Below are 22,268 nucleotides of genomic sequence, written 5' to 3'. Positions count from 1 at the left end.
TCTTCAATTGGGGGCAGATATAGCCAACAGTAATGTGCCCCCATGAGGAGCGACCCTTGCCCAAGGGGCTGCCCCCCCAAACCAAACACACACATACACACACACCAATCCCTGGTGCCTGAGTGGTTTCTGTCCCACCTCCCCCTAGGGGCAGATCGGCCTAATAGGAATAGACCGATCTGCCCCCAAGGGGGGCAGAAATTACCTAAAATAAATTTGCCCCCCAGGGATATGACGCCTTGCATAAGGGGTCGCTCGTCTCACGTGAAACAGACAAAAAAAATCCCTGGTTTCTAGTGGTTTCTGCCCCCAAGGGGGGCAGAAATGGTCTAGAGTTCATTTTGCCCCAGGGGAGCGACCCTTGCCTAAGGGGTCGCTCCCCACATATAAAAATAAAAACACAAATAAAAAAAAATAAAAAAGATCCCTGGTGTCTAGGAGTTTCTGTCCCCCCTGGGGGCAAATCGGCCTAATTATAATGAGATTCTGTCATTGGGCTCATACTCTCTGACTGAGAGCCTGATGCGTTGCTGATCGACTGATGACCTGAGGACGAAGACTGATTCTGCTTGCTGACCCATACCGTAGATAGGTAGATATGACGATGACTGAATTGCATTTTTATGCCTTTTCTTTCAAGGTACCAAATGCGTTGACTTCGTTTTTTCTTTCCTTACATAGATGTTTTCCACAATTTGTGTTCTAAATTGTTTTGCATGAAGCCGCACATGCTGATGCTAATTGGAGTTAGTTAAGGTTGCATAAATGACAACTGACAAATTACAGAGACAAACCGTTGACGGACTATCTTGCTGAACTTTATGGATGTCCTTATCTTCTTGAATTGGGTTTTATTAATGTTTTATGTTGATGCCTTAGGATGTCTTTTAATTCAAGCTTTGATTAGGTCACATCTTCTGTGACTTGCTGATTAACAAGCATTAGAAATTGTTTCATTAAAGTTGATGACTAAAATTCATGATTTAGTTTTGTTAGCGAATGGGGAATAAAATTACTAAACTTATACATAAAGATGTGGTTATTCATGACTGAAAGGTCATGGTGTGCGAAAATTACTGACTATTGATTGTTGAGTTGACTAATGGTTATTGACTATTTCATATTGATTTCTGATTCTGTGCCTAAACTATGGTAAGAACACTCTATAAGAATCAAAAGGTTAATCGACCTAGACTTGTAAGTTTACTTACCAAGGACTGGCGTGCCAATAATAGCTTACTTTACCTGAGGCCAGTATGAATGACCTTCTGAACTCCCTTAGAATTCTAGGAACCAACTCTCACACAAGACACATCTTGCACAGAAAGAAATACTGATTGTTCCTTTAGGGATTCAATTAGAGCGTGGGGGAGGGGGTCTAGATTTGAAATGAAAAGGACTTCTAATTCCCCTTGCCTCCTGTGGGCTGTTTCTCTTCTGTGCCTAGTTTGAGCTGGACATTTTAGTGTATCAATATGTTAGATAAATCACATTTTCAACTATTTTCTAAAACATGTTCCGTGACTAGCTTCTAATTTTTTAATCTATGTATATGTGTGTGTGTCTGTGTATATATATATATATATATATATATATATATTGTATATGTATATGTATGCGTTTGATTGGTGTTTAACTTACATACAAACACAGATTTAAACATTTTAAGCAAACCACCCTGCTTGGCTGTGAAAGAGAGTTCGATAAATAAAGTGTGGTAAGTCGGAGTGCGTTTTGTTTGTTGTTGTGTCGCCTCCTGGCACGTTCAACATCTGTGCTGGTAGTGTCAGGCCCATTGCTGGGTGCAGGACAAACAGAGCACGGGCATGGGCCCTATCGGGCACCCCGCTAGTGACACCAATTAATTGTAAACCATAAAAGCCCGTTTAAAAGCTACATCGCACCAAATTCCTCACTTTCACGAAGCAAAAACGATCTTGTTTACATTTTTTTTCAGTTGCATAGTAACGCTGCATCATCGCATCTCTGACAACTTACTGCCTGCCCCTTCCTTTTTGATTCAGAACAGAAATACTGCAATAATAAGAATCCCATGGAGAGCAACTGTCTCAGAAATGGCATGCTGGTCCGCGAAGGCTGATATTTGGGATCGCGCTAGTTCAATGCGCTTCATTGTGCGTAGCCTGCAGCTCCTGCGTAGTTTGGTTTCTCAGGGTCCCGGTGGCTCAGCATTGGTATTCAGGGTGCAGCCTGGCCCCGGCGCTGTCACTCTGTTTCCTTTTTTATCCTCCGGTCTCCAGGCTGGGGATCTCCTCCGCTCGGTGACGTGTGCGTGACGCCGGGCGCCGCTCGCTTTCCATGCTGCACAGGTAGCAGCGCCGCGGCCATATTGAGCGTTCAGCGGGGGCTCGGTTAGGGAAAGCGGCGGGAGACAGCTGCGGGGCCCCGGCGGCAGGAAGCGGAGGCGGCTCTTGTGGCACCCTCTGTGCACACACCCCCTCGGGGGCGGCTGCGTGTTGGTGCTGTACGGCTGCTGCAGCAGGGATCGGAGGAGGCGGCAGCAGGGAGCAGCAGCGGCGATGCCCGGCCAACCCTGAATGGGATGCCGATTGCTGGGCTGGAGGATCCCTGGCCCAAAATGGAGGTGTATTCCAGTAGTATCGGTGGCGAGGTGGGTACTAGGGTCAGGGGTACATGGGGTTGTGGGGAGGGCTGTTTGGAAGCTACAGGCACACGCCTTAGCCTTGTGGCATACCGGAGGGGTTGCCGCCCGTCCCCCGGGATTGTTTTGTTGTCTGTTTCACCCCCACCTGATCCCTAGATAGTGGTATAATCCTGGTACCCATTAAGAACTCCCTGGGCATCTGCTGTCAAGTGCCTCAGCAAGAGGGCCCTCCCGCTAGCAAGTGTTTGCGATACATGTGTATGTGTTTTTGGTGGAAGGACAAGTTTGGAAAACGTGCCTGGCTAGCATTCTTTCTACTCTGCTGTAGAGTACAGGCAGCTCGCACCCGGGCAGCACCTGCACTTTTGCTGAGTGAATACATCGGCCCGTTCCGTTCCGTCCTCTTAGTGCTGTCAGACTGTTCTCTCTGAGGGGTGGATGATGCCCTCGGAGATCCTGCTGCTGCAAACAAGTTGCGTGTGCGTCATCCGACCGCCCCTTCTCTCACACACAGTGTTATTACAGCTCACGAATATGCTAAAGACGCATTGTATACAAGCCAGCTTTCACAGTACTTGAGTATTTAGTAAAGCCAATAGATGATTACGGCATTGTTGGTGCGTGGAGGGACAGGAGAGTTACAGGCAGCTGCGTGTTTCCTGGTGTTGTTTAAGCCTCTCGTAGAGCAAACTCGGACTGTGCTTGCAGGGATAGGATGAAGGGTGTATGACAAAATGAATCGGCCCCTGCCTCGCCAGGGATGCGTACACCTACAACATTACTGTCCGTTTACTGGATGTGAGCACAGCTATAGTACTGCTGTCCTTTTTGAGTGATGTATAGTCTTACATCACTGAGCAATGTGTGAGATGGGTGCAGGCTGCGAGAGACCTGCTGCTTGCGTGAGGGGGCGGTCATGATAACAGAGCTGCAACCCTGTTGCTATATAGGGGGAGGGAGCGAGCACGCAGCATCCCAGATGTCCGCATTGTAGAGTGGGTGCTGTCCTGCGAGATGAGGAACACACACCTTTGATCCGTTGTGGGATAGGGCAGGAGGAACAGGCTAAGATGCTGATCTGCGGTGGATTGAGAACGAGTATGCACCCCGTAGCCCAGTTGTCCAGTTCCGTTGTGAGAGAAGATGCACTTAGATTTGATGTCCTGGAAGTGTGTGGGTTCCAAACTGAGTGTGGACAATGACGAGGAAGATAAGCGTCCATCTCCTAGACAGTTGATCTATCTGCTAGTTTATTAATTTATAATGTTATTTATAGTTGGTTGGAGAAGAGGTATGTTTTGCAGAGTAAAACATACCGACGCCTGGAGACGACATCGTGCATAACAACGAAGAAACCGAGCCTCTGGTTTCTCACTGTGTTTTTGGTTTCAGGACTTGGGAGTATACTGTCTAACCATACTGGAATTTGTAGTCCCACTTGGCTGTTTTTAAGTTCTGGCCTGCGGGTAACAACACACTTATTTCTCTTGGCTGAAAAACTAGGACTGTCTCAAGCTCATCCAGTTGACATCTGTGCATGACTTAAAATCAGCCATTAGCTGACTTTCCAGTTTTTTTGCAGGTGTTTTTGAGAGCCAGGATGGAATTTTTCAGAATCTGAATAAGTAGGAACTTCACTTCTATACAAATAGTATCCCATAACTTGTTGGGCTTTGTGTCTGTTTCAAAGCTCATTACGATTGCACTTGGCAGATAAGGTACAGCTTTTCTGTTCTCGGAAGTCATTTATTTCCCTTAAGCTGGATTCCATCTAAGCCCTAAAAATGCTAACCTAAATACGAAGATGCGAGGGTTTAGGTGAAGCGTATTGAATGCATAGCTTATTTATATTGTATATAGAAGTGGCATTCGTTTGAGAGAAGATATGGGTAAACTATTAGAATAGCACATTATCTTCCAAGACCAGGCATCGCATTTGTAACGGAAGAGCCAATACTAGATCGTGTTGCTAGAATTTGTTTTTCTGTTTGTAAAGCACTGATTGTTACCGAGATCTTTGTGTAGGAAATTGAAATGCATTAATTTAAACTTGACATTACTAGATATTAACTAAACAGGTCGGCCCCAATTCCCTGTTACTGGCATTTCCAAAATTGCTATACCACACCTGCCGGGCTGACAACAGAGTTCGTAGTCTGTCAGCTTTAGCACTCTATAATTATGTGATACAGCGTGGGAAATATGTCCCATTTCAAGAAGTGTGTTCAGGACCGCTGAAGTAGAGGGGCTGACATTGAAACCTGATCAGATCTCTCTCTCTGTTCTTGTTAACCTTGCATACTGTAGGAACTGCCTGGACCCCAACCCAAATTGACGCTCTGCTTCCTTGATTTTCAAAATAGTCTCTCCATTCTACTGGTCACCCAATGGGAAAACAGCCATTTTATTGATCTGCTGACTTGACCATACTAATTTTCTGAAATTTTTACCACCAAATCTCCAAAGATCTGGAGAATGGAGACTGTCTAACAACCTTCAATCTGCAGTCTCCTGCACAACGGCAATGTGTCTAACAATAAACGGGCAGTAAGTATGTATGTACCTAATCCTCATCAACAAAACAGGAAGAGATTCCCCTTCTCAACACCATTTCAACAACCTGTTCTTCTCAGTGTCGCACCAGTGCACTGCATGCTGCAGCTGAGCTGCAATATAATATAGCTCCTGTTAGAAATGGGTTTTTTGGTTGGCAGTCAGGTTTCCCTCTGTCCAAGCAAGAACCCTCACTCTAGTCAGGGTAAGTCACACACAATCCAAAATTATCCTGTGCCCACCCTCTGGTAGCTTGGCACGAGCAGTCAGGCTTAACTTAGAAGGCAATGTGTAAAGTATTTGTGCAATAATTCATACAATAACCCAATATAGCACCACAAAAATACACCACACAGTGTTTAGAAAAATATATAATATTTATCAGGATAATTGTAGGTCAAAACGAATAAAAATGCAATGTGAAATTGTAGAGGTATCACTGAAAAGTGATATAAAGTGTCTTAGGTCTTTAAAAAGCAAACAAAGTCTCTTTCAAGCACAAAGTACCTGGTTTAAAAGTGGAAAATCTCTGCAAAGGGCCGCAGAAGAAGAGATTTGTGGAAAAATGGTGTGTGCGTCGATTTCTCCTCTTCACACACAGACTTGCGTCGTTATTTTTCACGCGGGGAAGTCGGGCGTCGTTTTCTGGAGCGCGGACAGTCTCTTTCTGTGGTTCGCGGGATTACCAGATGTCCCGGGGTCTGTGCGTGGATTCTTCGGCTTGTTTTCCGGCTGCGCGTCATTCTGGGTGGCTGTTTGTGGAATTTCCGTTCTCACGGCAGGCGTCGCGTCGATTTCCCCTCTGGAAGTCGGGCGGCGTTGTCCTTGCGAGGCCGTGCGACGAAGTTCCGGTCGCCCCGAAGGTGTCGCGTCGATCAGCGTCGGTGTGCAGCGATTTTCTCTCCTCGGAGCAAGCTGTGCGTCAAAATGTTTGACGCACGAAGAGTCTAAATGAAAAAGAGAAGTCTTTTTGGTCCTGAGACTTCAGGGAACAGGAGGCAAGCTCTATCCAAGCCTTTGGAGAGCACTTTTACAGCCAGACAAGAGTTCAGCAAGGCAGCAGGCCAACAGCAGGGCAGCAGTCCTTTGTAGAAAGCAGACAAGTGAGTCCTTTGAGCAGCCAGGCAGTTCTTCTTGGCAGAATGTAGTTTCTGGTTCAGGTTTCTTCTCCAACAAGTGTCTGATGAGGTGGGGCAGAGGCCCTGTTTTATACCCAAATGTGCCTTTGAAGTGGGGGAGACTTGAAAGAGTGGCTAAGAATTGCACCAGGTCCCCTTTCAGTTCAATCCTGTCTGCAAGGGTCCCAGTAGGGGGTGTGGCAGTCCTTTGTGTGAGAGCAGGCCCTCCACCCTCCCAGCCCAGGAAGACCCATTCAAAATGCAGATGTATGCAAGTGCGGCTGAGTACCCTGTGTTTGGGGTGTGTCTGAGTGAATGCACAAGGAGCTGTCAACCAAGCCCAGCCAGACGTGGATTGTAAGGCACAGAAAGATTTAAATGCAAAGAAATGCTCACTTTCTAAAAGTGGCATTTCTAGAATAGTAATATTAAATCCAACTTCACCAGTCAGCAGGATTTGGTATTACCATTCTGGCCATACTAAATATGACCTTCCTACTCCTTTCAGATCAGCAGCTACCACTTCAATACTGTAGGAGGGCAGCCCCAATGTTAGCCTATGAAGGGAGCAGGGCTCACAGTAGTGTAAAAACAAATGTAGGAGTTTTACACTACTAGGACATATAACTACACAGGTAAAAGTCCTGCCTTTTACCCACACAGCACCCTGCTCTAGGGGTTACCTAGGGCACACATTCGAGGTGACCTATGTGTGGAGAAAGGGGAGGTTTAGGCTTGGCAAGTACTTTTAAATGCCAAGTCGAGGTGACAGTGAAACTGCACACACAGGCCTTGCAAAGGCAGGCCTGAGACAAGGTAAAGGGGCTACTTAAGTGGGTGGCACAACCAGTGCTGCAGGCCCACTAGTAGCATTTAATCTACAGGCCCTAGGCACATATAGTGCACGTTACTAGGGACTTATAAGAAAATCTAATAGTCCAATCAGGTATGATCCAAGGTTACCATGTTTAAAGGGAGAGAGCATATGCACTTAAGCACTGGTTAGCAGTGGTAAAGTGCGCAGAGTCTAAAAGCCAGCAAAACAGAGTCCAAAAAGAGGAGGGAGGCAGGCAAAAAGTTAGGGGTGACCACCCTAAAGCATGTCCGGTCTAACCGTTCCAAATTGTGGAGGCCAAGGCCACCTTCCCTCTGCCCAGCTTAAGGACAGCCAACCTCACTTCGCTTCTCTTACAGATCTTAGAGATCGGGAGAGTTTATTTTCTTAAATGTGGAGGGGTTATCACACATAACGTCGTCTGTAAATGAGAGAAATAACAGGACAAGAACACTATCTTAGCAAGACTGGTGCAACCTATAATAGAGGGAGAGTGTTCCAAAAAACGACTGAATTCTGAAATCTCTATAACACTCTATCCATATTATAAGCATACTGTCTGTCTGACGCATGAGCGATCTGCATGCCTAAGTAACTAACTGCTCCGTCTCCCCTTGTAGCCCAATATCGTGAAGTCTTTCCGGTGTAGGTCTGATCAGTTTACATAAGGGGAAAACCACTTTCCTATTCTGGTTAACACCTTGGTCAGTGGAATCCCCAAACCTATTTAACTCGGTTAACGATATTGATAACTTTGTATGTGAGTCTTTAAGATAAATCAAGTTAATTGGCATACATTTATTCTATATTTGTCACTTCCCCTATCTTAATTCCCCCCCAGCTCCCCAATCTCGTAATCCTTCTTTTAGTTTTATTTCCAGAAGTTCTAATGTGAGAGCACACAATAAAGTTGATAAGCGTCATGTGAAAAGCACATGTTAAAGCTAATAGGCCTTTAAAGGTTTATCAACATCACTGTGCGAAAGCCTGGAGACAGGAATTTTGTTACAGGGAATTTTACAGATTACCATAGAAGGCAAAGCTTCAGGGTAGATGATTGGAGCTTTCAGAATCATTGTTATACAATTTTAGGATGGGTGTTAGGAAGGGTGTATATTGTTTTGCCATCAGTAATTGTCTACATATCTGTAATTATATCACTATATACTGGTAGTTGCCTTGAGGGAAAGCTTATCCCGAATAGCATAAGCCTATGTTGGTTATGCTAACAAGCCGGTGACAAAGACAATAGGACTGATTCATTCACTGGAAACCGTTTTGCCAGGGATTACTGTATGATAGTAATTTGGTGTCGGTTACGCCTGTGAAATTCCTAGGGGTAGTCTTGAGCTTTGGGAATCCTTGTTATCCATTTAAGGAAGGGAGATTTATTTTTGCCAGTTGTAATTTTATACATATTTGTATTTTTATGACAATATACCATTGGTTGCTTTGTGCTCAATACTGTATGCCTGAGTTTTTTTTTTTTTTATGGTGACAATTGATGATGAAGGCTGTGATCTTGATTAATTCTTTAAGAAATGTAATGTCAAATGACAAAGGCCTGATTTATTTCGAGTGATTAGCATATGTTAAAGCCAATAGGCCTTTAAGGGTGTATTGGTATTTTATCTTGTTAAAGCTTTTAGGGCCAGCTGTATCAAGAATGCCTTTTGCTAGTTGGAAGTAGCGATTTTTAAGAAATCGTTATTTCTGATTTGCAAAATGCAATGTATCACATTTGCGATTCAGTAATAGCGATTTCTTAAAAATGCTATTACAGAATCGCAAATAGCGATACCGGCCCCATTCGCACCTATGGGCCTGTAGGCTCATATTAGCAAAATTTTGGCATTTCCAAAATTGCGATTTCTTAACTGGAAATCGCAATTTTGGAAATACAAAACCCCAGGGTGCTGGGGGCTTAAAGCCCCCTCTGCTGCACCCCAAAACGTTTTTTAGGACACGTAAGGTGCACACATGCCAAAAGTGCATGTGTGCTTTACATGTACATTTTAAAAATGCAATTTAAATCCATTTTAAAAATTTGCACATGGTTACCACCAACTTCAACTTGGTGGTAAATAGCGATTCCTTAATGCCCAATTCGCATTAAGGAATTGATTCTTACATGTGCTTTAGAAATCACAAATAAGGAATCCTTATTTGCGATTTCTTATTTAGAGAGTCGCAATTTGCGACTCTCTAAACAGGGGCGCAATTTTAGGAATCGCTATTTTAGCGATTCCTTAAAATTGCTTTCAGAATGCCTTTGATACATTCTGAAATGGCTTTTTGCATTCGGAAACGGGCATTCGCACCGTTTGCGAATGCAAAAAGCTTTGATACATCTGGCCCATAGACATGTATTTTGTTACATGGAAATTCGCATACTACTGTAGAGATACCCTGGGATAGAAGATTACCACTGTGATTATCCTTAGTACACCCTCTTAAGAGGTGTTGTATACTGTTGCAAACTGTAACTTTCTACATATTTTTATGATTGTACACCTAACAATTGCATTGTGGAAATATGTAAGCTTAATATAGTAGGCAGACACTAAAAATGTGATGGTGATATTGGTTGTGTTTTAGTAGATTGATATGTGTGTGTCAGTTATGCTGGATGAGGAAGTCTCACCTACGTTTTGTGGCATGCTTCATCATTGACTTCCTCACCACACCCTGGCAAGATGATACCACCAAGGCAAAGTCAGCCTGTGTATTCAAGCTTTTTTTTTTTTTTAAAATAAGACATACTATATAGGTGGGATCCAGAAGAATGGGAAAAAACCGAGGCAAACCATAAGATTTACATTAAATAATTGTTACTTCCAGTATTATTAAATGAAAGTGGACAATACTTTGGTAAAATGGCCAGTTCATCCAGTTAAGACCAATGTGTTTCTATCCACACAAGTACCACAGGATTGAGTCATGGGCATTCATTAGGGCTGAACCTATTACTTAGTTTTTCAAAGACATTCACAAGTATTAGGACAAAACGAATTACAAACCTTGCATTTAAATGTAAAATACAATAACTGTAACTCTGGATTATACTTGCATCCTGGTCTGGTCCGAGTGAGGTACCCCCTGTAGTCACACATTCATCAAGTGGCATATTGGCTATCTCGCCTACTTCTCCTCTGTTTGAGCAGTCGTCCTCAAGCCTGTGATAGGGATTTTATATAGCATAACTATCACCAAAGCTTCTTGGCTCCTAAATTTCTCACATTAATGCATCTACAATCTGTTATCTTTTTTAATTTTAATGTGAGTTTTTATAGGTTTATGAACCTAAAAAATCTAGGGGAAGAGTATGGCAGAATTTAGCTACAGTCACTGTAAAGGCTTGACCATCCCAAGGGCTGTTTTGATTTTTAGGGACCCCTGAAACTTATTGGCTAAAAGTTCTGAGCTGTGATAGTAAGTATCTTGATGAATGCGGACAGCTGACTTAAAGATGAATCTGTTTAATTGGATTCCAATGCGTTCCTCATAGGAGAGGAGCAACATGCTTTCTCCTTAATTCCTTTGTGGTCATGTGTGTCGCAACATTTTGTTTTAATTGTAGTTATTGAATATGTGAATTAAGTGCTCCAAGGTAAATAATGTTGCCATAATAAAGGTTTGATTGTATTAATGCTTTTTTTTATGACTGGTGTATGAAGATTATCTTCCTCAAAGAGTAACCATAATTTTAATGATTTAGTTGCCAGAAACACAGTTTAATAAAATTGGCTATTACATTTTTTTCAGAGGCATATTGGAGTCAATAATGATCCCTAGATTGGCAGAGATGAACACACTCTCGTCTACCGATGCCAGTACAGAAGGCTAGAATCTTGATAACCACTAGGGACAAAGAAGAATTCTGATAGATGGGTTTAATTTCAAACAATTTAGACATTGACGCCCAGTATAGCAGAGTCAATTATGGAGAACAGAACTAAAGGGCGAATTTCAAACGTGCCTTCTTTAGTCTGAACGCACATTGTGTATTGTCTGCAAACGTGCAAAAAGCCTTCCTCATGTTATGAGGGCCAAACCAGAGGGATCAGATAGATTTTAAATAAAAGGGGGGATATCATCGATCCTTCGAGAATGCTATACTTATGAGTTTTAGGATAGGCTAGGAAGGGTGAGAGATAGTATCTGTGTTCTGTTTTCCAGAAACGATTAAATAGTTTTACAGGGTGCTACCAGTCTCTAGATCAACATAGAATTGCCTACTGTACCAAATGTGGTGGAGAGGTCAAGGAAAACTAAAACTAAAACTCTTACCTCTCTTTTATCTATTGCTTTTCTGAGGTCATAAACATCTCATACAGTGACCAGGTCTGCACTTCTGCCAAGCCAAACCCCGGTGTAATCATGATCTACCAATTTAAATCCGTCAACATACTTGAGCAACTGAATGCAGACCCAATTTTCCAATGTTTTCCCAAAAAAGGTAATAGGCGAATACGCCTGCAGTTGCTTATGACATTTATTTACATATAGATGAGGGTTTATTTGAAGAGGATTAACCACTGCTTGTTTCCATATGCTGAGTACTAAGCCACACTTTAATCTGTTGTTAAAGAAAGATAATATAAAATCCAGTTTCAGGCTTATGAGGGAGTTCCTTAAACTTACATTTGGCCTTTTTACCATAGGCCTGCCCTACACCACTTGCGTTACATGTGTTACATTATCAGTATCATATAGGCAAGTTATGCAGTAAACCATGGATTGTCTTTGAAACATTGTAGATAATTTCAGGAGTGATACTGTCTGTTACCCCAGTAAAAGACTTACACAGAGTCTTAATTAGGTAATTACTGTCTTACATTAGAAGGAATGTCTTTAAAGTTATCTGCTAGAATGGGGCTGTAACCTTTAGAGGGCATTTATTCCAGTCTCTTAATTTGTGTTTCTTACCTTTTCCCTTCCAGTTGAGTGTTCTGCTGTCGCGCAGTCCTCTCATTATTGTAATGAGACTACTGGATTTTGAGCAGCAAGATCGTCCACAATGTGGGGGACTGAGTCTGACCCACAGTGGATGACGCTTGTCACTCCAAATCTGGGCTTTGCTCCGGCTAACTAGCAGTGCCTCATCTCTCCCAAATGGCAGAGACAATTGGACAGCCGAGCGCATGACATATCGGTACTTCTCAGGGAAGTCGTGGTCACTCAGGTCACAGCCGGTTCTCTCATACACAATGCGGTCTCATATATAAATGACAATAAAGGCGGTATACGTTTTAAAGATTGGTTTAATAAAATGACTGCATTTTGGATAGCAAAGCGTGAGCTGCAATAACCAGAACTATACAACACAGTAATATTAAAATAGTGACTATGAGAGTGAAACACAAGAATAAGGCTATCATGGTGCCACTATTTTATTCTCTCTCTAAGTTATATTTTGAGCACAGCATGTTAAGCTCTAAGCCCGCCTTTCAGGTTCCCCCAGGAGGACATCAACCCTCATACCTGAGCAAAGGCCTGTAATCTGCATCAGCATCTGCAACAGTGCATTCAGCATACAGTTATGGTTCCCTGGCTGAAATCTCCCTCTTGACGTGTACTAGGACTAGAAAGTGTTTTTATAACTAACACGCAGATTTTCTAAGAAAATGTCCCTATGTAAGGATGTGTATTTTCTACGAATGCTGGAGACTAAACTTCTACCACGGTTACCGGCAATGTACCAGACTGTAGCCTTGACTGAAGCACAGGGCGATCAAGAATGCATTATTTGAGAACACAGTACTGAACTAAGCTAAACAGTGTGATAGAAGAAATTACAACAAGACCGTAAATACTGGTTATTGTGAAATAACAGTGTGAAGCTGAATAAAATATATCTAGGGCAAAGTGCACAGCAGCCTAGTATGTTAAACTAATGTGCATGGAGCTTATACATAAAATGGCTACACAACACTGCTACCTTTTTGTATATATTGGTTTTGACAGTCTCTCTGGTTAAAACGTACACATCAGGGCAACAGGTGTGGTGTAGAGTGTAGAGCACCACTGCTGTACTAATGCTAGTACAAAACGAGATGTGCAGCAAATAGACCATTGTTGCCTTTTTAGAAGTTTAAGATATTTAAAATGATGTACTGGTGTGTTTTACATGTCCTGATAGTGAAATACTGATAAATGTGTTTTTCACTATTGCAAGGACTGTCTCTCCCGCAGGCTAACATGGGGATTGCCTTGAAATATCTTTGAAGTGTAATTTCCCATTGGCCGCAGATAGAGAGCTGGAGTTTGGGGTCTCTGAACTTGCATTTAAAAATACATCTTTTAGTGAAGTTGTTTTTTGGATTGTAAGTTTGAAAATGCCACTTTTAGAAAGTGGGCATTTTCTTGCTTAACCATTCCGTGCCTCTACCTGTCTGGTGAATACATGTCTGGGTCAGGATGACAGTTGGGCTGTTAGTGTATTGACTCTATACAGTCACACAAAGGGATCTGAGGTGTTTTCTGCATATCCTCAAGGCCCATCACTAGGCTGGTGGGTTTTCGAGAGCTAGAGTCGTGAAAGGAGCTGACACTAGCACCTGAATAGGGCTGTGTGTTTTCTCACAGAAAGCAGTCTCCAGCCCCCTGGAGTGTGTCTGGGGCCAGGGCAGGGAGAAGCAGGGTCTGGTGCACTACAAAGACTTCTCTTTGAAGTTTGCATTCTTCAAAGACAGAAATGAGTATAAGTACTGGGCCTCCGACACCACGTAGTTAGAATGCTTCTGGACTGAGGACGTTCTGCCAGGAAGAAAAGCTTGATGGACTGCCACTCTGCCTGTTGCTGTGTTGTGCTGACCTGTTTCTTCTGTCCTGGGAGTGAAAGGAATGGACTTTGCTTTCTACATCATGCCTTCCAAGGTTTCCCAAGGGCTTGAACTGAGCTTGGCTCCTATTAAGAAGTCTCAGGGCCATTAAATACTTCACTTGCTAGTGCCTGGGCACTCTTGCCGAGAGACCTGACTTGCCAAGTGGTGCCAAATCCAGTCCCTGGGCCCTTGGAAATGATCACTGGTGCAACCAAGAAGAAACCAAGCACATTGACTCCAGAGCGACTTCAGAACCAGCATCACTGTCCGACTCTGCTGCCTGCATCAGAGCCGTAGTCCCCACTGAGTACAACGTCCACAACCTACAACACAGGCCTGACGCTGCCGCACCTGTGGCCTTGTGGTATGATCACGACACCTCAAAGTCGATGCTTCGCATCTTGACCTGCTGGATTTATCTACCCCGTCTGGTCGTAAGGAACCAATGCCCCCCTATCGAAGCACATCACCTCCCCTGCAACCATAGGGAACCAACGCCTCACCTCCCCAGCCAAGCAGTAAGGAACTGATGCCTCACCTCCCCAGTAGCAGTAAAGAACCAATGCCGCACCAGCTCCAGCGATGCCTCACCTCCCTGACTCCATGCAATGTCTTTGATTCCTCATTGTTTTCTAAGGTACTGTATCTGGGGTCCGTGCGACTTTGTGACTGGCCCGCACTCCCTTGCGAGTGGTGTCAGACTGTTAGGAACGAATTCACCAAGATGCCGTGATATCCCCAGTTGGAGCTATTGCGTTTCTAAGCACTTTACTAAGAGTTAGTCTTTGAAAGTTCATATATGTTGGATTTTTATTGTTTTGGTCTTGTTTTACTCAGATAATTATTAGCTATTTTTCTAAACTGGTAAGGAGTACCTTTGTGGTGTTTTCACTATGTTTCTGAGTATGTGTACAAATACTATAGACATCGCCTCTGAGACAAGCCTGACTGCTCATGCCATGCTACCAAGGGGGTGAGCAGGGGTTATTTTAGCTGTGTGACTCCCTTAACCTGACTAGAGGGAGGGTCCCTACTTGGACAGGGTGCAAACCACTGCCAAATGGTGGAGCCCATTTCTAACACAGTGTGATTAAACACTGTGTGCAGCATGAATTGTATACAATACCCATTATGCATTGGCATCCATTACAATTTACATCAATTAAATCACAGTACATGAGGACGTGTCCAACGATATGGCAGAGCGGCAGTACTAAACTCATGGTCCGGCCCCAACAATGAGATCCTGCTGCCTCCAACCCCACATAATGCCTAGAAGTGCACTGGCATAACTGGGTGCATGCAGGGATGTGGCAACAAGTACCCTCCCATGATAATCGGGGGCCATGCTGTCTTCTGTGACAGAGGAGGCCCAGGCACCTGCCTCCGACTAGAAGCGGCCTTGGCAAAAGAAAAGGCCTGAGGTGCCACCCGAAGCACTGAGAGAACTTGCTCCTATGATGGCGACTGTGGACAGTAAAGCTGACAGCGATTTCCCCCCCCCCCCCAGGGTGAGGAAGAAATGGCTGCGGGGGCCGAATTGGCACCCAGCCATGTGGTACTGGCTGTGAAGACGCTTGATGCCCTGATTAGACGTTGCTTGCCCAAAGTGGAGGTCGCCCAGAGGAGGCTTGAGGGGGACGAGGTGCCAATGGCTCCCCCCTCCGTACTTCCCCCATACCCCTCTGCTCTTCACCTGCAATGGGGGGTGGGAGGAGTGTGGGACCAGATCAGACCTAGAGCCAAGAAGGTATGCTGCGGTGCAGAGGGCTTGCTGCTCGTCTCCCTCGATATCCCTGAGCTGAGGGAGGCAGTGGAGGACTGTGATTTGCTCCCTCCTACGGAGCGGTGTGCATTGGGGGGCACTGAATGTGGAGGGGTCCCCTTGAGACATCCGCTGCACGCTGGGATCCACTCTTTGAGTCTGTGAAGCAGCAGTAACCCCGGAGGCATCACTGTAGACTGGAAATCCTCCATCCCCCCGCAGTGGGTGAGTTGCGACAGCTCGGCCTATGCCTGGGTGTGGCGACACTGGACATTAAGGTTTGGCCAGGGCCCCAGACGCTGCTGCATAAATGCTTAGGAACCAAGGCAGTGCATTGGCTTGCAAATCCTGCCCAATAGCAACGGAGTGGGGGTCAGGCCAGCGGGGAGCTTCGGTGGACCTAGTGGAGTCTCTCCTACCTCTGTTCTATCAGCTGCATGGGCGAGCTGTACTGAGGCCTCTGGGTGGCCTGGTGGGGATGTGCTGTGTGAGGGGCGAACATCCTGTCATGGAGGGGACTGGTGATGATACATAATGGGACCTCATGTCTAGTGGAGTGAGACGGAGCACACCTGTTGTTTAAGGGGCCCACTAAAGACATCCACCTTTATGTGGGCTAGAAACTGGAGCCACCCTCACCTCTCCCCCTTTACACAGTAGGCCTACGGATTCCCACTGGGGAGAGTGGTCAGAGCAAAAGGAGCCTTCGGCTGGCATGGTCCCTTTGGCTGCTGGATCAGGTGAATGGTTGCCCAGGGGACAGGTTACTGGTGTGTCTCTCCCACCTCCCTCCACACCCTCCCCCCCAGCTCTGGGAAAAATTCAGCCACAGTAATTATTAGCAGATTCAAACTCTACTATGATGTCCTAATAGCTGCTGGTGACACCATTGTATACTTATCCATGCTTTTGATTGGAGACTTTGCTTCAGGATTGCAGATAGTAACAGAAGGTGACTGCCATGAGATTCAGGATCGCGAAGCCTGGGGTGCTGCCACTGGACACTTGCGTAGGATCACCTTACTGTGCCGAAGGAGGACAACCACTTGGCCAGATCTCGCTGGAGTGTGGGGTGTCATAGGTCCTGGCTGGGGGAGCCCCTCTGCGGCTCATACGATCTTCAAAATCTCCTACTACAGCATGGGTAAGGACAGGCCTGCCAGGGGCACCCATCAGACAAAAATTGACCAAGACACTGCCCAATGTGCGGGTGGTGACCTGATGAGGGTACCCGTTGGGACGCCACGGGGCATGAGCAAGCTGTCTGGGACCCAAATACTGGCAGCTATCTCGGCTTTCAGCCTGGCAGTCCAGGCTAAGGTTGAGACCATCAATGTGAACCTACTCAGGACTGACCTGCGCATGGTGGCTGAGCGGACGTGGAAGTGGAGACCAAGGTCACTGAAGTTAGGGAAGAGGTCTCTACAATGAAGGTCGTGGTAGCCGCCCTTGAAGCTCGCTCAAGTAAACTTGAGGTATGTATGAAAGAGGCAGAGGGGAGATCCTGCAGATGCAATCTGCGGTTTGTGGCATTCCCCGAAGATGCAGAAGGCGTCGCCTCAGAGACTTTCCTTGAGGAATGTATAAAGACTACGCTCCCACATACTAAACTCTCAAGTTTCTTTGCAATGGAGCAACCACATAGGTCACTGTCCCAGCTGCCAGAGCGGGGGCCCCACCCAGGAAAGCTATTGCAAAGGTTCTTAACTATATGGACTGCAATTAAATCCTGCAGGAGGTGCGCCAGCAGTGAGACCCAACATTGGAAAACCACTTCATATGCATCTTTCTTTGACTACACCAGAGCCATCCAACTGTAATGGAGGTCCTTTAGTGCCGTAAAACAAAATTGAGAATGATGCTGCTTTACCCTGCCAAACTGAAGGTAATACAGGATGGGAAATCCCATTTCTTTATGTCACCCTAGGAGGAATGGGACTGGCTGGAGATCCATGGTGATGACTGTCTCTCAACGACATCCTCGGGACACGCTCGGGATGGGACCAGCCTTGGGCCCCCACCTACTCACAGGAAGAGAAGCAGACCTAGTCACCACTTGAGATCCAGTGCAAGAGTGGTGGTGCAATCTGATGGCACCGTAGACCTGATGATACAGAGACAAGAATGTGAGGCAGCCAGAGCCCTGGTTGAGGCAGTCACCTCCGTGGCATCCTCTGTTACAGATGCAGGTCTGGGGGATCACTATGGATATTTGAGTGGGGATACCGCTGGGAATTAGTGGGAGTGAACGTTCAGTGACCCCCTAGAGGTACCACAGAGTACGTCTCTGACATGTGCCTAGCAGAGTAGGTATGGCACACACTTGTGAGGGACAGACACCCATACAGAGATTGGGATTGACTTCTCCGCTTGATGGAGTCCCTGAATGCACTTAGCTGTCACTGTATAGCTATGGTGAAGGGCAGGGTGGGATTTGGAGGCGGCACGTATAGCAGGGCATGGACATGAACTTGCTGGATAGCCCCCAGTTCCCAGTTCCACTCATTTTTTTGTTCCTTCTTTTCTGTTCTTTACTTCTCTTCTCTTGGAGTGGTGTTTGTTTCACCAACTTAGAGTGTGAGCACCTTGGGGGTACACAGTTGTGGAATTGCTGTTTGGGCCTCTCCTTGGGATTGGCCTAACTGCACTTTACTCCTAGATTATACCCTCAGTTAATATCCAACAGAGGTTATTCACACACACTGCAGTTACTTAGATATTGTTAATTCGGTAGGTGGGTGAAGCATAATAATTGGGAAGGCACTAGTTAACTTTAGAGGTATTTACCCAGGGAGGGATGAGGGAAGTTGTTTCTAGTTTTGAGCTACTGTTAGTGCAGCAACAGTTGTGCACCAGATTGGCATAGGGGTTTGGGTAGGGCAAGGAGCGGAGTGTGGACTGCCTAGTGTGGTGGTGGAGAGGAGTAGGACTTGGCATGATGGGTTACTGTACGATCGATCATGTGGAATGTGTGGAGGTTAAACTCCTTTGTGAAAAGACATAGGTGGTCATTCTGACCCTGGCGGTCTTTGACCGCCAGGGCGGAGGACCGCGGGAGCACCGCCGACAGGCCGGCGGTGCTCCAATGGGGATTCCGACCGCGGCGGTAAAGCCGCGGTCGGACCGGCACCACTGGCGGGGTCCCGCCAGTGTACCGCGGCCCCATTGAATCCTCCGCGGCGGCGCAGCTTGCTGCACCGCCGCGGGGATTCCGACCCCCCCTACCGCCATCCAGATCCCGGCGGTCGGACCGCCGAGATCCGGATGGCGGTAGGGGGGGTCGCGGGGCCCCTGGGGGCCCCTGCAGTGCCCATGCCACTGGCATGGGCATTGCAGGGGCCCCCGTAAGAGGGCCCCTAAATGTATTTCACTGTCTGCTGCGCAGACAGTGAAATACGCGACGGGTGCAACTGCACCCGTCGCACAGCTTCCACTCCGCCGGCTCGATTCCGAGCCGGCTTCATCGTGGAAGCCTCTTTCCCGCTGGGCTGGCTGGCGGTCTGAAGGCGACCGCCCGCCAGCCCAGCGGGAAAGTCAGAATTACCGCCGCGGTCTTTCGACCGCGGAACGGTAACCTGACGGCGGGACTTTGGCGGTCGGCCTCCGCCGCCCGCCAAGGTCAGAATGAGGGCCATAGAACCCACACCTATCTAAGAAGGATAGGGATACACCTCACATTTCTACAGGAGCTGCATTTTCTTAAGGCAGAGGCCAAGAAAGTTCACATAAAATGGAAGGGAAAGCACTACTCTGCCAAATGCTCCTCCTAAGCCAGGGTGGTATCCATATGTGTGCACCCGTGGATCGCATTCAATTTAGGTGGTCAAGTTACAGATGTCTCAGGGTGCTATGTCCTTATACATGGCCTGCTCAATGGCTGTGAGAATTGCATTCTTAATACATATGCACCTAATACGCATGATGGCGAGTTCTATGGAGCCGTGGAGACTAAATTTCTGCCCCACGTTGGGACACCAATGATTTGGTTGGGCAATTTTAAATACATACTGAAAGGCCAACTGGACCGGCACCCGCCACGAATGGACACAAGACACTGCATAGTGGCTAGCTTACAGGAACCTATGGCTCTCATTACAGCTACTAGACATCTGGAGAGAACTTCACCCCACGGCTATGGTTTTCTCCTGTTATACCCCTCACCCACGGAGCTAATAGCTGACTGGACCACTTCCTCTTAATGGAGGAGGGTGGCCGAAATGTTCAGAGAGAGCTATGAGGTGCGGTTCTTGTCAGATAATGCACCACTGCTGCTGGAATACAAAGTGCAGCATCAGAGACCCCGCATCCCTCTGTGGCGAGGGCACCACAGATATGGCAGGAGTAGTACAGGGATTCTTTACCACGAATTGAAACTCCTCTCAAACGTGTGGTACAGAATGGAGGGCCCTTAAAGTAGTGGTCTGAGGTAAGAGCTTTTGAAAGGTCTATGGTATACAGAGAACTGGAGGGAGAGTTGCAGAAGAGAGGGGAGGTCCTCGCAGGCCTGTAGTGGTGGGTGCCGGACCTGGAGCCGGATGGAGCATACCTAGTGGAGGCACATAGACCGGTGGAGACCATGTGGAACAGACTGGAATGTCATGTTCAAAAAGAGTATCAGCAGCATCTCCACCGAGACAGTGACAACTCTTGCCACATGTTGGCATGGCTGTTCAAAAGAGAAATACCCCATCTGCTCTTTCTTGCCCTCCGTGGCTCAAGCGGTGCATTGGCTGTTGGCCAGGTGGCAATTAACCTGACACTCTACGACCACTTGAGGGCGGTAAATGCAGACCAGCACTTGTGGATACCCCTCAGGTTGGGAGCTTTTTAGACAGGGTTGCCCTTCCTCACCTTACGGAGACTCAGGCAGAAGGGCTCAGGGAGTATGTCCCACTGGGGGGAACAGCAAGAGGCCCTCCGGGATATGGCTAAGCAAATGTCTGGGACCGGATGGTCTCTCGTTTAATATTTTCAACCTTATTCAGTCTACCTGCTGTCCTCGAGACCCTTTGTAAGGCACATGAGGTTAGCATATTGCCAGACCATATGTGAGAGGCCCTTATAATTATGCTCCCTAAGCCTGTCGAAGACCCCGCTGACCCAGGATCATATAGGACCCTCTCCATGCTTAATGTTGATATTAAGGTGCTGGCTAAGGTATTGGCTTTTCAATTGAACTGTGTAGTTACACATCTAGTACTAGATAACCAATGCAGTTTTATGCCAGCTAGGGGCACTCCTATGAATCTAAGACATCTCTCCCACGTAATGCCCATGACTCATGTTTGCGAGGAGTGCTAATAGCGTTAGACATAGAAAAAGCCTTTGACACCCTGTCATGGGCATACCTGTGGGAGGTTCTCAGTCACATGGGCATGGGGGTAGGCTTTCTGGGATGGGTGCAGTTTCTGTACACAGATCCAACTGCGAGAGTGCGTACTGGGGGGGAGGGGAGGCTCTGAAAGGTGTCGTATAGAAAGAGGCACTCTACAGGGATTCCCGTTGTCCCCTTTCCTATTTGCACTTGCTATGTAGCTTTAGAGCTGAATTACAAGACTGGGGCGTGTGTGTGGGAAATGTAACACATATCGTGTCCCTATATGCCTCCTGCAGATGATGGAGAATTTCGGAACAGCCTCGGGGCTTCGGGCTAATTGCCATAAGATGATGCTGTTCCCCGTGGCAACTCTAGCTAAATTCAATGCCTTCCACCTCCCCCAATGGGATTGTTGTGGGAGACTTTCAGTTTCCAATATCTAGGGATGCAGATAACCCATGATCACCATCTGCCGTACAGCTTAAATATGGGCAGGGTGTTAGACCGACTCACTACCTCTGTGTGGTTTTGGACCACCTTTCCGCTGCCAGTCATGTGGAAGGTGGCATTGAGCAAGATGGTCTTGCTGCCTGTATGCAATGCAGAACTTAGTTTGCATGCTGCCAGCCCTGCTGTTCTGGATGATCGACCAGCTGTTAGTGTCCCTGGTGTGGTCGGGAAAGAGAAGCAAAGTTTTTCTTGAGCCCCTTAAGCTGGACCCAAGCCAGGGAGGCTTTGGTCTTCACAACCTCAAACTCTACTACTTGGCAGGTCTGCTGCAATATGCCGCTCTATGGTGCGAGAATGGCATTACCTAGGAAAAGGAACTTCTATTAGGCTCCATCCCTAGGATGCTCATGTGTGGGCATGCACTTGGCATGTTGTGGTCACACAGGTGGCACAGGTATGGGAGAGGGCTGTGTTATGTCGGGCGCCCTATGTCAAACTCCTCCTAGTTTGGTGGGTACGCACGTTTGTGCATACCCGGGAATCCATTAACGTTTCAAGGTGGCTGGATTGAGGCTGCCAGAGAGCAGGAGACCTTTTTCTAAACTGAGTTTTCATGTTCCGGGAGGAGGTGGGAACCCACTTTGGAATAGATGGAGGGGAGGTCTTACAGTGCGCCAGTAGGAGGAGACCAGAGAATTGCAGGTGTTGCACGTGATACTGGATCCATGGTCCACAAAAGTTATAATTTTCCCACTAAAACGGGGTCCTAAAGAATGA

The 22,268-nt window shown here is 46.5% G+C and overlaps 1 protein-coding gene across 1 annotated transcript in view; it reads left to right on the top strand.

Annotated features, from left to right (window-relative positions):
* The first annotated feature begins 2,326 nt into the window (after positions 1-2,326).
* The window catches only part of RPS6KA6 (ribosomal protein S6 kinase A6), a 322,514-nt gene continuing 302,572 nt past the window's right edge, over positions 2,327-22,268 (top strand). Inside the window, exon 1 of the mRNA XM_069212593.1 lies at positions 2,327-2,632. Within this exon, the coding sequence (XP_069068694.1) occupies positions 2,564-2,632 (69 nt within the window). The 5' untranslated portion in view covers positions 2,327-2,563. The remainder of the gene's footprint in view (positions 2,633-22,268) is intronic.

The sequence above is a fragment of the Pleurodeles waltl genome, chromosome 2_1 (genome assembly GCF_031143425.1).
Source record: "Pleurodeles waltl isolate 20211129_DDA chromosome 2_1, aPleWal1.hap1.20221129, whole genome shotgun sequence".
NCBI classification, from domain to species: Eukaryota; Metazoa; Chordata; class Amphibia; order Caudata; family Salamandridae; genus Pleurodeles; species Pleurodeles waltl.
Note: the sequence above shows the minus strand (reverse complement) of the source record. Positions and strands in the feature narration are given on the sequence as shown.